At 37.5% G+C, this 16,622-nt stretch overlaps 1 protein-coding gene and 1 non-coding gene across 3 annotated transcripts; both read left to right on the forward strand.

Annotated features, from left to right (window-relative positions):
• The first annotated feature begins 2,038 nt into the window (after positions 1-2,038).
• On the forward strand, positions 2,039-4,933 carry LOC114282347 (exocyst complex component EXO70E2). 2 transcript variants are annotated; one of them, XM_028224993.2, is made up of 2 exons: positions 2,061-2,244; positions 2,809-4,933. In XM_028224993.2, the coding sequence occupies exon 2, from the start codon at positions 2,829-2,831 to the stop codon at positions 4,761-4,763; it is 1,935 nt and encodes a 644-aa protein (XP_028080794.2). In that variant the 5' UTR covers positions 2,061-2,244; positions 2,809-2,828; the 3' UTR covers positions 4,764-4,933. The 2 variants fall into 2 exon arrangements, with proteins under 2 accessions (XP_028080793.2, XP_028080794.2); XM_028224992.2 differs by having other exon boundaries at positions 2,039-4,933.
• A 1,416-nt stretch (positions 4,934-6,349) lies between these two features.
• On the forward strand, positions 6,350-6,423 carry TRNAN-GUU (transfer RNA asparagine (anticodon GUU)). The gene has a single exon. It is a non-coding gene; the product is annotated as a tRNA-Asn (tRNA).
• The last annotated feature ends 10,199 nt before the right edge of the window (positions 6,424-16,622 follow it).

Raw genomic sequence — 16,622 nt, forward strand, 5'->3', positions numbered from 1 at the left:
TTTCAGCCTCAATGGATGGGACTTTTACTAGTGGCTTGTTTGAGGAAAATTTTTATAAGAAATAACAAGTACAAAACAATTTAGAAACTAAATTTCATTGAGTGAATAAGAACTTACAATGAAATGATCCAGTCTTGAAAAGATTTACAGAAACAACTACTTGAGAACTACTCTTAGGAAATAAATTGCAGTACATGAATTGAAATGCTGAAAATGTAAAGAATGGAAATATAAAATTGGAAAGAAAATATGAAGTAAATGACTGGTTTCTGGATCTGAATCTCAGGGTCTTCAATTTGGGACCTTCCATACTATTTATACTCTTTAAGGGTAGCCGTCGAAGTGGGCTTCCAACCGTTGAAATGTCCTCCCATGATTGCTGATCATACTCTCTCACAGTCAGTTTCACTACACCATTCTTACAGTTAGGCTTCACTTTTGGATTTAAATTTGAATTCATGAGTAACCGTTGCACCACGTCATCTTATGCCTTCTAGCTAGTCCAGTGCTGCGCAGATTCATTATAACCAATATGACCTGCCTTGTATTAACTCTCTAAATTGTCTCTTATGTACCACGTGTCAAGCTACAATAAACTTTTACAAAATATATAACCAACAAAACCGTTAATGTAATTCCCTCAAAGATATATTTACTCAAACCGGTTAATTTTGTCTACGGGCCAAGTAGTGTAGAAAATTCCAAGTGTGCAATGGCAATGCTGCTATTTGTCTTACAATCAAGCACTGTTTTGGATAATTGAAAATAATTTATATATATATATATATATATTTTAATCATTTTCATAGAACGTAGAAGGTCAAAGCCAGGAAGCCAGACAGCAATGCAGCAGGAAGAAAAAATACAAAATAAGAAAAATAAAACTATAAAATAATAATAATTTGGTAAAACAGAGATTCCTCCAAACAAACTTTAGAGTTCATGTTGACTGTATTATTGTTGTTGTATATAGACTAATCCTTACTTATTGTTTTGTTAATTTTCATTAAAACTTGTGTGAATCTAATCTAAATGAAATAGTTCGCTGGAAATGAGACAAAAATTTATTGGATTACCTATCGTGTTGAAATGTAATACAGTGATGAGACTAGGCAAAATGTTTAAAACGTTATACATATTCCTCAAGTTGAGAATAAAAATAATATTAAAATTATAATTGATTTTTTAATAAACATATTATTCATATCAATTTCGTGATAATATTAAAATTATAATTAATTTTTTAATGAACATATTATTCATATCAATTTCGTGTTATGTATGTTTAATACTCATCTAACTTATTTAATGTTCATGTTATATTCATATTTATATTCATATAAAATATATTAACTAAAAGCAGTTAATTTCGCGTACGATCTGTCGCGAGTAGTGTAAAAAATTCAGAGTGTGCAATGGCAATGTTGTTATTTGGGAAGGAAGATGATTTTTTTAGCTTTTTATGAGTGAAAAATTATAATTGTTATAGATAAATATGATATTTTGTTTTGTTAAATTAAAAAATTTATTTTATCTTTTTAGAATTAAAATAGTTTCAAATCCAACCCAATTCATCTTCCCAAGCAAAGGCTTTGTCTTACAAACAAGCACTATTTTAGATAATTGAATATAATAAATTTTTTTGGGATAAATTACAAATACATTTGTTGAGGTCTGTTTAAAATATGAATTGTCTTTTGTGATTTAAAAAATTACAAATACCTCTCTGTCAGAATTTTTTATTTAATAGAATTAATTAAAAATGTGAAATTTATAACTGTTCACCTATACAATAATAAAATTATATGAATTTTTAATTGAAATAAAATTTAATATTATTAAATACTATTAATTAACTTGATGATTTATTAATAAAAAGACTCATTTATTATGAAATTAAAAACCTTAAAGAACATAATGTCATTTCTAGAATCACAAGAGATAATTTATAATTTAAATAAATTTCCGAAAGTGTGTTTAGAATTTATCTATTTTTTTTTTTTAAAATCATTTTCCTGGAAGGTAGAAGGTCAAAGCCAGGAAGCCGGACGGACAGCAATGCAGAAGAAAGAAAAAAAAAATACAAAATAAGAAAAATAAAACTATAAAATAATAGTAATTTGGTAAAACAGAGATTCCTCCAAAGTTGCAGAGATCGCCCAAGAAAGCAAATGATAGGCTGATTTTGATATAGCTTGAAAATCTCCGAAATAGCATTTGTCGTGAGATATATTTCCCAAAAGGGTCAGTTTCTTCTTACTTGTTCTATCTTTACCTAATCACTATTGTGTAAGTACATGTAATTACTTGTATAAAATACACACACACACACACATAGATGTTCAGCTACTTCATCGAATTCTCTCTGTTCATCTTCAGCTCCTTTGATCTTTCCCATTGAATCTCATAAACCCATTTCTGTTTATAGACTTTACTTTCTGGGTTTTGTCCGTTTGAATCTCCCCTTTTTGTGACTACCCTCCAAGAAATTGGGATTGGGTAGGTCTGAAATTGTTGATTTGATTCTTATTGGATCATATTGAAATGGTTTGATCATGCTATATTGTTGTTCCTTGCGATTCTTTTCAGTGTGCAAGTTTTGAGAAATTCTCAAAATTTAGCCCTATATTGCAGAATTGGGAAATTCCCAATGTCTCATTGATCAGGCATGAATTTTGGATAGGAAGAAGTGTCTTGTGTTCAATTTAATTGGGTAGGTTTTAGATTCTGGTTTCAGGGTTTCTGTTGTGTGCTATCTAATATTAGGAGTATTATTTGTGGTGTTGCGGCTCTTATATGCTATGGTAGACTGTAAATCTGCAATTCCAATGTTGGAAGGGGAAGAAAATCTGATTGCTGATGCCCAGCGCATCGTTAAGGCATTGGAGACGAAGAAGAATTTTACAGATGATGAGCGGAAAATCTTGGCAGATCTTGGTACCCGATTGTCCTCCATGACTAAAATTAGTGAAAACAAGGATGAGATGTGGTTAAGTGAGATTGAGGAAAGGCTAAATGTTGTTCAGGATAAGATCATGCATTGGGAGATAGATCAATCTCTGATATGGGACTGTGGCTCTGAAGAAGCTTACGGGTATGTGAAGGCGGTGGATGAAACCCGAAAGTTGATTGAAAGATTAGAAAGTTTGTGTTTGAGTAGAGATAGTGACGAGAATGGGATATTGAGAAGGGCTCATGATGTTCTTCAGACGGCAATGGTAAGGCTGGAGGAAGAGTTCAGGCACATGCTTGTTCAGAATAGGCAGCCCTTTGAGCCCGAGCACGTGTCTTTTCGTTCAAGTGAAGAAGATGTTGTGGATGAGAACTCATTTGTCTCTTTTGGGGATGACTCGGTTGAGGATGTGCTTCAGAGGGATAGTATCAGCAGAGGCTCAGAGGAATTCATCATTGATTTGGTCCATCAAGCTGTGATTCCTGACCTCAAATGCATTGCTAATTTGATGTTTGATTCGAATTATGATCGTGAATGCATGCAGGCCTATATTAGTGTCAGGAAAGATGCATTGGATGACTGTCTCTTCATACTTGAAGTGGAGAAACTGAGCATTGAGGATGTGATGAAGATGGAGTGGGGTTCGTTGAATTCCAAAATCAGAAGATGGATACGGGCTATGAAGATCTTTGTGCGCGTCTATCTTGCTAGTGAGAAATGGTTATGTGACCAAATCTTTGGTGATCTCGATTCAATTAGTTCAATTTGCTTTGCTGAGGCATCAAGGGCTTCAATGTTGCAACTTTTGAATTTTGGGGAAGCCATAGCTGTTGGTCCTCACCAACCAGAAAAGTTGTTTCGTGTTCTTGACATGTATGAGGTTTTGGCGGATCTTGGTCCTGACATAGATGCTTTATACACTAATGACATCGGTTCTTCTGTCAGAACCGAGTGCCAAGATGTCCTAAGGAGATTGGGTGATTGTGTGAAGGCGACATTTCTTGAATTTGAGCATGCTGTTGCATCAAACATATCAACAAATGCTTTTGCTGGTGGTGGAATCCACCATCTTACTAGGTATGTCTTGAATTACATGAAGACTCTGACAGATTACAGTGCGTCCCTCAATTTACTCCTTAAGGACCCTAAAATTGAAGACACAGCTTCATCTTCACCCGACTTGAATCCAGTTAACGAGGAGGACGACGCGAGTGGAAGCACAAACTGTGTCTCACCAATGTCTCTCCACTTCCGATCCCTCATTTCAATTCTAGAATGCAACCTTGATGATAAATCCAAGCTATACAAGGATGATTCTCTTCGTCACCTTTTTTTGATGAATAATATACATTACATGGCTCAAAAGGTCAAGAGTTGTGAGCTAAGAAATACTTTGGGGGATGAGTGGATTCGCAAGCAAAATTGGAAATTCCAACAACACGCAATGAATTATGAGAGAGCGACATGGAGTTCAATCTTGTCTTTGCTAAGGGAAGAGGGAATTTACAATTCCGGTTCAAATTCCATATCAAAGACTCTGCTGAAGGAGAGGCTTCAAAGCTTTTATGTTTCTTTTGAAGAGGTTTACAAAAGCCAAACTGGATGGTTAATCCCAGATGGACAGCTTAGAGAAGATTTGCGAATTTCGACATCCCTCAAGGTGATTCAAGCTTATCGGACGTTTGTTGGAAGATACACCAATTATCTTAGTGACAAGCTCATCAAGTATAGTGCTGATGATCTAGAGAATTACATCTTGGATCTCTTTGAGGGATCTCCAAGATCATTACACAATTTCCACAGGAAGTAAGTGAGAGAGAGGGAGATTGATTTATCTTATGAGATGATTGTATGGTTTGTAACATAATGAGTCTAAGAGAGTTGTGATATCTCTTGTATTGTGTTTCTTGTGGCTATGGAAATTGATGTTATTAGCAGACATTATAAATTGTTTGAATTTTGTAATTGGCTTTTGTTGCATCTGTTTGCCTATTATCATGTTTCATTGTAAATTGTTGGAATTTTGTACTTGGCTTGTGTTGCATCTGTTTGCCTATTATCATGTTTTCTTCTTCTTTCTCTCTTTTTATTTTGTTTATTATTATTTTTTTTTAAAAACACAAATTCAAGATTTAAGGGTTATAGTGGGAAGGAGATTGGTAGTTGTCTTTTGGCAGCCAAAATAGACTCAAAACTAACTGTTGTAGGTCCAGAGAGACAAGTTGTCTTACCTACTGGCAGAGATATTTTTTTGTTTTACTAGTTGAAAGCTGCCCCTATCATCAAGATTTTGTGGCTGAGAAGACTTCCAACTCTATGATCCCACACCCCACAGGTCAACTTGTGGATTTATTCTCGTTCATAAATCTGGACCAAACAACTCAATTTCAAGGGCGAGCCCCTGGCTGCTTGCTAGTTCTTGTTGTATTCATATCTTAGTATATATTATGCGTCATTTCCGGAATTATGGTTTTGAGATTGGAGTGAATTCTTGTTATAGATAGTTCTGAGAAAGAAACATACTCTTTATATTTTCTAGTGAAACCTTCATCCATGAACATAGGTTTATAACAAAACCATATATACTTTCAAACTATGCATGTCTTTATGTTCTTACTTGATTTATTTTTCTTTCTCATTTTCGTTTGTTTCATCATAACAGTTCATCTAAGAGACTAGAATATTTTGTTAGTGAGAGAAGAAAAAAAAAAAAAAAAATTCACCGTGTGATGTGGGTGATGAAGATGGCTGACTAATGATTTGATGATAAATGGCTGGTGGCATTAAATTCTTTGAGAGGGACCATCAATTGAATAGGCCGACATCTAACATGCTCCAATTGAATACAACATTTTGTTATTAGCATAGATTTGTCCAAAACACGACATCAAAAACCAATTGCTTTTCATAATCATAACAAAAATATTAGTAATTGACAACTTACGAGTGTGTAAGCGTGACTTGTTACTATGCGAATAATTTTCTCGACGCCAAAATAATATTAGAAAAACATGACATTTTGGGAGCAAGGCCATGTTCCATTTTCAAAGCATTTATTATTATTAATTAACAAATGTGAGTCTCTATGACATTCTATCATCAAGATTCAAGACCAACCCACATTCTAGAAACCCAAAGGGTCCAACTATTTTTATTCAGATTGATGAAGGCCCAAAGTCACCACACTTGAACACACCAAAATTTGGGAGGAATTTTTTAGGTTGACTGGTAAAAGATTTAAAAGGAAAGAAAAAGATTAACTTAAAAATCCAGAGACTGTACACTTTTATAGTATAAATCAAAAAATATAGATTCAAATCAAACATAGTTCAAAGGAGAGAATTGATGCTCTGGTATTGCGTTTAAGTAATTAATGGTATGACCACGTATTACGAAGCTGGAATAGCTCAGTTGGCTAGAGCGTGTGGCTGTTAACCACAAGGTCGGAGGTTCGAGCCCTCCTTCTAGCGTCTTTTCCTTTTTGTTTTCCCAAGATTACTGAGTAACCAAACAAGCTGAAAAGAAAAAAATTTATATTTAGAAGTCACCATACCTATCTAAAAAAAGAAGTCACCATAGATTTCCGAGTAACCAAACAAGCAGGAGAAAACTATTTATATTTTGAAGTGACCATATATTTCTGTTTTTGGAGATATAAGAACTTGATTAACAATAATAAAACCCATGTGAATTATAATCACACAAATGAAATAAAAAAGGGAGTGCAGTATATATAGTGCCAAGTTGCCAACAATGCAATGTAAAGCATAGTTCTAACTGCATAATAACTTCAGACAGCCTCTTACGAGGCATATCTTATGATAAGGAAATTCAAAACCTATTTAAATCGGTGACACTGGTTGCGAAAGCACTCACAATTCTCAGCTCCATCTCCATGCTTGCTGATCCACTTCTTGTACAGCTTATAATTTATCCTGCACATTTTAGGGTTGGTCTCCAATTCATGTGAAATTTAAATTTGCTCATGCAAACTAGCAAAACCTGCAGCAGTTGCTTTCCTACGCGTATTTTCCTCCCACTCGCTATGTACTTCAAACCAGTATCGTTGACCTGGGGCCCTCTTAAATTCACTGCATGATATACACAATCATTTCAAGGAAGTCATCACAGCTGCTAACGCCATAATCGATAGCTGTTGTATTCATGCACTTCTCATAGCAGTCAGATAGAAAACCACATGATGAATTTCATTTAGTTGCAAAAATTTTATTCAAGTTCTCCTTTGCAGCAGCCAAACCAATTAAAGCTGCAGCAGTTCTTGTACCAAAAGGACGAGGCATGAATGTCTCAAATTGAATCGTAAGACTGGATCAAGAATCATAAGATCCTGAATGTGTCAGATTGAAGCTTTATTAGCAGCTGTAAATCTGAGACTGGATGGCTATGGTATGGCGTTCTTCACCCTTTCTTCTTTTCCCAATCGATGTTGGGTCAATTCGTAACTGTGTGTGCTGTTTTCTGACCATACTGCCAAACTGCCAAACAGGTACTCAGCTGGAGAACATTGGCAGAATAAATTGTGCCCAAACGACCTGTCACAGAAAGAAAAAGACTCCGACAGTGGTTCGTCTACCCGATGGCACTCCGACGATCAAGTCAATTATCTCTCAAATATAGCAAAAGTGCTTTACTCACTATTCAGAATACCAAAAGCGTACCTTAGACCCATGAGGGTGCCTTACTTTTATAACCAACACTGACATGATCCCTGTAGAAGGCTAGCTTCAATGGACTCTAGCTCAATGTCTATCCAGGACTCTCAAATAGATAAAGATAAACTCCCTAAGAGCTTTATTCTTATCCAGGCTAAAGTCCTCATTTATTCTAGGACTCTTGTAACTTATCCGTTCATCTTGGATTCCGGTATCTCCGCAGATAATCTCGGCCTAGCCGAGATTGCCTCGACCTCAAGTCAAGGACACGTGGCATCTCGACTGGCACTTCGGTGCCACCTTGGTCACGTGTTGCTATCCAAAAAATATGTCCCCACAACTGCCCCCTAGGTTCTATTACCTCGGCATCTTGAGGTGATAGAGGTGATGGAACCTATATCATTTGAACTCATATCACGTCGGCTAAACTTGCTCTATCATTCATTACCGAGGTTATCACACATCGGCTTCCATATGATAAGCACTTTAGTGTGTTTGCATCAAATGCTTTAGAACCAAGAACCAAGTGTTTTCAAATTTCTCTAGCCGAGACCATCTCCCTAGCTGAGGTCTTCGCTTAATTAAATCAAGAACTCCAAGAGTTTTTACACGCGTATGAGCTGTCACGCACAGTAATTCAACCATTTTTGCCATGCGTCTCTTCCCCATTGAACTGTACCTGACACGCGCCATTAAGTCACATCACATTTGCATGCACTGCCTGACAGGCAAGTCGTCCAAGGCACATTCATTGTGGTTTGACGCCTTTTCGTGTTTTTGACAAAATTCCACCTTCTCTCTTCGCCGTTTCACTTTTGCATCTTCATTTTCGTTCAAAACTTTATCTCTCTAACTTTCTCTCCTAAATCCTCCATTGCTGCTTTTGCGAAGCTTTCTGCAACCACTTTCACTCTCCTCTTCTGGCAAGGCTTTTGCTGCACTTCTTTGCTCACTGCCACCGTCTGACACCGGCATACTTCACACCAGCCTTATTTTCCTCGGTAAGCCACTGTTCCTCTTATTTCAATTTCTTGTTCCGCTTCAAACTGCTGTGCGTGTACACTGCCATGGTGTTTTTATTCATGCTCTTAATTTGTTACTTGTGTGTTGATTTCCGTCATCTATTTCACGATTCTACTCTTGCACAATCTGTTGCTGGTATACATACACACACACATACTGTTCGTATACTTGACATTCTTGATAGCTTGTCACCGTTTTGGATTTTGCTTTTTGGGCTATAAACCAAATGCATACTTATTATTCTACCACTGTCCTTGGCTTTGTACTATCTGTACATGTTTTGTAAAATGTTCTTGAGTTCTTGTTCATCTTCTTGAGTCTGAATCATGTTATTATTTCTGTTTTCTTGTTGCATTTTGCCAGATTCTTGCCTCCAATTTCATGTTTCCACATAGATTTTAGGCTTGGGTTTTGTTCTAGAACCCCTATCCTTAGGAAAAATTTAAACAAATTCCCCTTAGATCCTCAAAAACACTTGCCCCAGCGTACGTTTAGGTTTTGCCGAGGTCCTTCAAACCCTAGACAAAAAACACTTCCTGCTGAAATCCAACACCTTGTCTCTCTAGCCGACATCATGGGTATGTTCAGGTGGAGGGTAAACATCCCAACTAAGTTAGAGTACTTTAGGCAGGAGTTTGTTATCCCTGCTGACATTCATCTTAGGTTGGCAGGGGAGGAGGACTTAATCATGCCCAAAGACGACTCCATGCCCTTCCCAGTGGTAGCCTTCATAGAGTGTGGACTTAGGTTCCCTCTTGACACACTTTTCCAAGAAGTCCTTTATTACAAACTGAACCCAATGCAGCTTGCCATTAACTCCTACCGAGTTATCAATGGTATAATTACCTTAGCCAAAAAAGAGAATGCTAGGGTTACCCTTGCCGACATCCAATATTGTTACACCATGTGCGGCCTGAAGTCAGAAAAGGGTTATATCTATTACCTTAAGTCGAGATCCACATAATACAAACTTGTCGCCGACCTCCTAGACTTCAACAAGGGTGCTGGAGACGATTACTTCATCGTCTCGGGCAACTGGGAGTTCCATCCAGATAATGACCTTCACCTTTATCCCCTAAGCCGAACAGTTTTCAGAGAGGGAGATGGTAAGAGCCAAGTATCACCTTTACTTGCTTTCAAGTCTTTCTTACTTTGATATTTTTGTATGTGCTAACGTCTGTTCATTTTGTCTTTGCAGCTCTTCCTTATCCCCAGAAGGACTTCCGCAAAAACTTTTATCCCAGTAAAGATTTCAAGAAGCTGTTGGACTTGCCTGTTAATCAGCGCAAGGCTCCTCTGCTTCTAAATTTCATCCCAACCTACAAATTAACGTTGCCCGACGTCCCCAAAAAGAGCAAGTCCCCTCCTTCTGCTACAACTCCTGCTACGACTTTTTCACCTTGGCCAGATCAGGGATCAACCTCTGATCTAGCAGAGTAGTCATCTACTTCAGCTCCACAACTGATTCCACCCTCTCAGCGCCAACGCTGACGTCGAGCTCCACTACTTGCACCAACAGGCAAAACTCGAAGCCAAAGATGCCGGAGTGCCGAGGTGTCCTCATACGATCTAGCCAACCCCCTAACTGCACTTCCAGCGATCCATTTTGGCACCAAGGTCACTGTTGTTGTAGACGCCGACGAGATGAGTCATAAATAGGCTGTAGCAGACGACCTTCTAGCCAACATCTCCAACATCGTCACCATACAATTTTCACCATCGCAATCCCAGCCAAAGCCAAAGCAAAAAAGGCTGAAGAAAGCCCAAGCAAAGGTAATGGTAACTCAGATTGACTCTGAGGATACCTTGCCGATATCTAAGATGGCCGAGGCAGAAAAAAGTGCATCTGCCACCGAAAAGAGGCCTGCAGAGGCTGCTCCCTCTGAATCCACCCGGTCAAAGAAATCGAAGTCAGAGTCAGCCACGACCTCAGGGTCCATGAAATCTGATGCCCCCTGGGCCCCTCCAATCACCATTGAGGACAAGCCAATTAGAGTTGGCGATAGCGCGACTGACATTGAAGTCAGTGTCGCCCTCTCTACTGCCCGCTCCTTCCAAAAGACCTCGAATGCAACGCCGAGGTCAGCGAGTATGAAAACTTTGCTCTAATGTTGCAGCACTCCGTTCAAGTGAGCCCCTAACACTTGGTACTTTTCATTCTCTATTTTTCATACTTAGAGAATTTTACTAACTTTTGTTTTGTCCATTTCTTCTAGGCGATCCAGTACGCCCACTCTTTCGCGATACAGGCTTTCGACATCAAGAATGAGTTGCTCAACAAGACCAAGGAGGCTGTTAGTTTGCTGAAGACCGTCAACAGAGCCGAGGCCAAGATGAAGACACTGATCGATCAGGCCAAAGCAGTAAAACAGGCTAAGGAGAAGGCAGGAGCTGCTGAAGTCGTCGCTAAGGTCCTTGAAGCCGAGAAAAAAGAGGCCGAAGCAAAGACCGCCGAAGCCCAAGTCGAGCTCATTGCTGTCTTGGCCATAAAGGACACCGAGATCAAGGCGGCGGACGAGAAAACATACGCTGCGGGGGCAGCCGACGTCTGCGAGGACTACAAGAAGCAAGTGAAACAGGCATGCAACAAAGGTTTCACTCTTGGTTGATTGGCTGCCTTAGAGGAGTTGGCTGTCCCCGAGGACTCAACTCTCCGAGATAACAGTCTGTTTGTCCTGCCATTTCCCCCCACTCCTAGCCAATCCGAGGCCGAGTCCAAAGAAGAGGTCAAGGCCGACAAGTCTAAGAAGACTGAAGCTACTGGGGCCAAGTCCCCAACTTTGAAGGAGCAAGTAGACTTGACTCAGGATGACGAGGACGAGGTCTCCAAAGGTGCCTCACCCCATGAGAGAACTCAAGGAAAAGAAGGGAGAAAGAGTTGGAGTGGAAGAGGAAATCAAGGATTTGGTTTGAATTCTTCATGGCTATGCAAGAATAAGTGATGATGAAAGCTTAAGGTAAGAGTTTCCCTCTCAATATTTAAAGATCATAAGCTAAAAAGTGAATTTCTTGGATTATTTATGATGATATGTATGGGTTTTTTTTCCTTCAAGTAAAAAGGTGTTGAATCCTTGCATATAGCATGGATTTATGTCATAATTTAATTTCTTGTAGGAGTTTTATGGTTCTTAAGGAGGCTAAAAAGGGATGCCACCATGTAGGGGAGTTTGAACCCCAAACCATGGCTATTTTATGTTTTGTGTTCTAATTTGTAATCTTGTTCTTGTGATAACAATTAAACTCAGAATAAACAAATAAGTTCTAAATCAACGACTTTATAACCCTTACTCACTGATAAATTAAATATTCAGAACAATGGTTTCAGTACTTTGAAGTATCTCCAAGCGATTTACTTTCATAGCAGATGGGATAAATGAGGTGTAAGTTTTCGAATAACCAAATGTAGATTCAAATCCTTAGCTTCAATGAAGGCTCAAATAATCAAAATTAAATTTATCAATTCAAATTAGATTTCTAACAGACTTCAAATAGTAATCCAAATTCCAAAATAAATTGTTAGCAAAATCAAATACGGATCAAACCTTAATTGTCACAATTCCCAAACTACGGTAAGGTAATAATCAGTTAAAATCCATATTTGCTTGGAAGATCTTAAAGTCAACATCATGACACAAGCACAAAACACATTTGCCATGATGCTATTGTATTCTTGTTCCAGTAACTTCAAAGTAGGCTGAGCATCGTGCCTAATCCGATTTTTTTTTCCATACTTAGTAAAACATTCTTGTCATGGACAAAAACATTTTCCAAAAAAAATATGTAATACATAAAATTCATCAAACTCTCTTTCTCACGTGTCTTCCCATCTCCCTTAGATATTTTTGGCTTTTCAAAAGATGAGTTCAACCACCCAAAACATATTTACTTATATAAATATATGCCCACATAAGTTTAACACAATAAGGAGGGCCAAACGCGGCCTTACGAATCGCACAAAATCAAATTTCAATTAAACCTTCCAGATGACTCTAAAAATTGTGCTGATCATAAATGTGTCCTCTGTTTTGGTTTTTGAAGCCTCTAAGTCCTTCAATTTGCAGTACAAAGTTAACCACTCAAACGTGCATTCAATGTTTTAAAAACCGGACCGGTGAGTGAACCGGAAAAATGATCGGGTGGACGGGTCACCGGTTCAACCGTCGGGTTGAACCGGAATCGAACCGTGACGTCATAAATATATTAAAATTATATTTAAATAAAAATATAAGTAATAAAATTATAAATTAAAATTTTTAATAATCTTAAATATTTCTCTTAATACTTTTTTTATTAAAAAATATAAAAATATAAGTAATAAAATTATAAATTAAAAATTTTAATAATCTTAAATATTTCTCTTAATACTTTTTTTATTAAAAAATATAAAAATATAAGTAATAAAATTATAAATTATAAATTTTAATAATCTTAAATATTTCTCTTAATACTTTTTTTCTTAAAAAATATAAAAATATATTTAAAAATATTATTAATTTTAATTTTGGAAGAAGAAATCAAATATTTAATATTCCTTCTATATGATTTTAATTCAAACACTTTGATTGAAAGAAGAGCAAAATTTTTGGAGGGATATCAAAATTTTAAGTTTCCCTCCAATGAGTTTGATTGAATCCCACATAGATTTCTTGAGTTTTTTTGGAAGAATTTTTTTCTTATAAATAGATGGAAGCTTTCACAATAATTTCAAACTCTCAACGGGATTCCTCACAAGAGGAGACCCTTAAAAGAGAGTTTCCAATTAAATTTTTATTATATATATAATATATATATATATATATATATATAAAATAAGAAAAAAAGAAAGAAAGAAAATAAAAAACAGAAAAAAAGGGCCGGATCGGTTCGATCAACCCGTGACCAGGTCGACCGGTTCACCGGTTTAATCGGTGGGTTCACCGGTTTTCAAAAAATAGCCCAGTTTTTTCAATTGGCCGATTTAAGAGGGTTGACCAGACCGGAACTCCATCCGGTCACCGGTTCAACCAGTTGAACCGGCCGGTCCGGTCCGATTTTTAAAACCATGCGTGCATTAACGAATCAGACAAATTAGATTTCCAATTAATTTTCCTAAATAGTTCTAAAAATTCACATTAACACACTCAAGTACTTAATTTTGATTTCTAAATCCATAAAGGTCGGTAATTCGATTTTAACGCCGTAACTCTCTAGATAATGCTTCAATTCAAACAGATATCATTAAATTAAAAGGCATTAACCCATAAGGACATAAAAGTAAATTCAGATACGGATTTTGGGGTCGTTACACCTCAGAAGACAACATCTGAGGTGCCAATCGCCGATACGAGCATTGATCAAACTCTTCGTGAGATCGACGCCGAGCTCGAGGCTGAGAAGGCTGCCGAGAAGATTCCTCAGTTGTCTTCTGGGGCCGAGAAGCAGCCTGCTACTGATGCTAAGTAGTCTTGTTATTGACTTTTTCTTTGTACTTAGTAATTTTCTGAACAATGTTTTCAATTTTCATATTTGGCCGACGTGTCACTTTTGTAACCAGAACAAGTAGTCTCTTTGTTAGGCCGAAGTGCGCTTTTTCTTTCTTTTAATGCAAGTATAGCTTCCTCTTGCTTTTACTAAGTGTTTGAATGCTTGTCTTTCTTTTACTAGCTTGTATGCTTCTATACTTAGAATATTTTGCGTGTCTTGCAAGTGCACCTTACCTGTGCAATCTTTTCGGGGTAAAATACCTTGGATATACCCACTGACTTCTTTATCTTGGCCTTGGTTTAACACTTGAAAACATTTTGTAGAAATATTTTCACAAGTGTTTATTTAAGACTTGGTACTTCACTTTTAGTTAACAAGACTTCTATCTTCCATGGTAATCTCGGCAAGTACGTAGATATTTCTTTCAACATAACCTCGGCCTAACTTCAACTTGTAATTTTTTTTAAAAATTTCAACAAGTGTTAAACCAACTTTCTTTTAACATAACCTTGGCTTAACTTCAACTTGTAAATTTTCCTTAAAATTTCAACAAGTGTTAAACCAACTTTATCTTGTGAATTCCAACTCCCAAGCATTATTCTCCGACTCTCTGCCCCCTAATGTGAACTTAAGTTTCACTTTTGTTGACATTAAGTATGTACCTATGATCTTGGTGCCGAGGTCAGATTCAAACAGAGACTGACCGAGGTTATCAACCTCGATTTTTCTGTTAATCTAACTGACATGTACTTAATAAAGTTTTAATTCTGTCGATACATCAAATCTAGGTTAATTCAACTTAGTTCAACTTGATTATATGCAAGTATATTTCAACTTTGCCATATAATAAGTCTAAGTTATTCGTCATGTTTCAATCAAAAACATCGCCAACTTAGTTCAACTCTATTATATGCAAGTATAATTCAACTCTGCCATATAATAAGTCTAAGTTATTCATCATATTTCAATTAGAAACATCGCCAACTTAGTTCAACTCTATTATATGCAAGTATAATTCAACTCTACTATAGACGTCCCCGAACGTCCTGGGAGGGAATCCCGTTTTGTTCATTGGGGCTTACTACAGTTCAGGACTCAATGTCACGGTCCTGTATCTAATCTCACAGAGTGCAATGCAAGACCGATGAATCATCAAAGAGTCCAAATCCAGCAAATCGTTTTGAAAAATTGATTTTTACAAAGAAGTGCCAAACATGGGCTGCTTTGCCAGATACAGACTCGCCACCTAAATATTTTGTTTTGGGAAATTTAAGAAACCCTGACTCGTGCCTAAGGCCACGTGTCCGTCATCACCAAAGTTACCTCGGCTCGGGAACTTGGGTACGATTGGGGAAGGTCACTTCGTGAGCACCCCCGCTCGCCCGATCAAAGATCGGCCTCTACTAACCATGATTTCGAGTTTTGAAAACATTATGTGTTCTTATTCCGGTTATTAGCCTAGAATTGCTATGTGATGCACACAACATACAAGTATAGACTGGATTGCCTAAGTTGGAACAAAACATCGCATATTCGTTTGCTTTGAAAATGGATTGAAGTTTTCTACTCGCTAGTAGGCTAAAACACGGGTTTCGACGAATTATTCTAACTCAAGCAACCCAACTTTCACCCATAGGCATTCAGGCAGTTATATCACATAAGCAATTAGCCTCATGGCAAGCATGCTGCCATGTTAACACTCACACACATGCAAGATGCTAAAGCATAAATGCTTACCTAGTACTCCGAGCCAAAACAGGAAACTAGTTAGTAATCAAAAGCATGATCCTAGTTCATGTTAGCAATGGCTAATGCAACGCATACAATATGCAACTAAGATAGGCTCGGCTATTCTAAAATGTCTTGTGAAATGCAACTTGATACATGTATTCAAGCAGGAATTGAAATACAATGCAGTTAGTATGATGCGCTGAGCCCGGTGCGTGCAATACGAATGAATGTATGCAAACATGCTATCATAAGTATGCTAATTGAAACGTGCCCTAAGACTAACCATTGAAAGCATGTAAGTAGAAGGGAGAAAGACGTGGGGTTGGAAGACATGCATCACACACACACACGCTTATTGCAAAATTCGCCCTCTCTCAGAGGGTCCAAAAGAATAATACAAACCAAATAAATAATTAACTACTCTAGTTAATTAAATATTACAAAACCTTAATTAATTAACAAATTAATTAAGCTACTAAAGCAGTAAAGCTGCCTCGGGAAGAGGGTCAAATGTATGCATGCTTGATTCGCCTCGCTCGGAAACCCGTTGCCATGCCACATGTTGCCTCTATTTGCATTGTCCTGCACCTCTGAGAATTGTGAAAATCCTTGAGATGCCTCTGAATTACTCCCTGAGTATTGTGGGGTGTCACCGGCCAAAAGATAGGACCACCGGCTATTGGGAAATGGTCACCGACCAAAAGTGGGGCCATCGGCTGGACTCTGGTAGCCGGCCGGCACTGAAGAGGGCCGACCGGCCATCTGTTCGTGCAGAACTC

The sequence above is a fragment of the Camellia sinensis genome, chromosome 4, assembly GCF_055761805.1.
Source record: "Camellia sinensis isolate YWXY chromosome 4, ASM5576180v1, whole genome shotgun sequence".
NCBI classification, from domain to species: domain Eukaryota; kingdom Viridiplantae; phylum Streptophyta; class Magnoliopsida; order Ericales; family Theaceae; genus Camellia; species Camellia sinensis.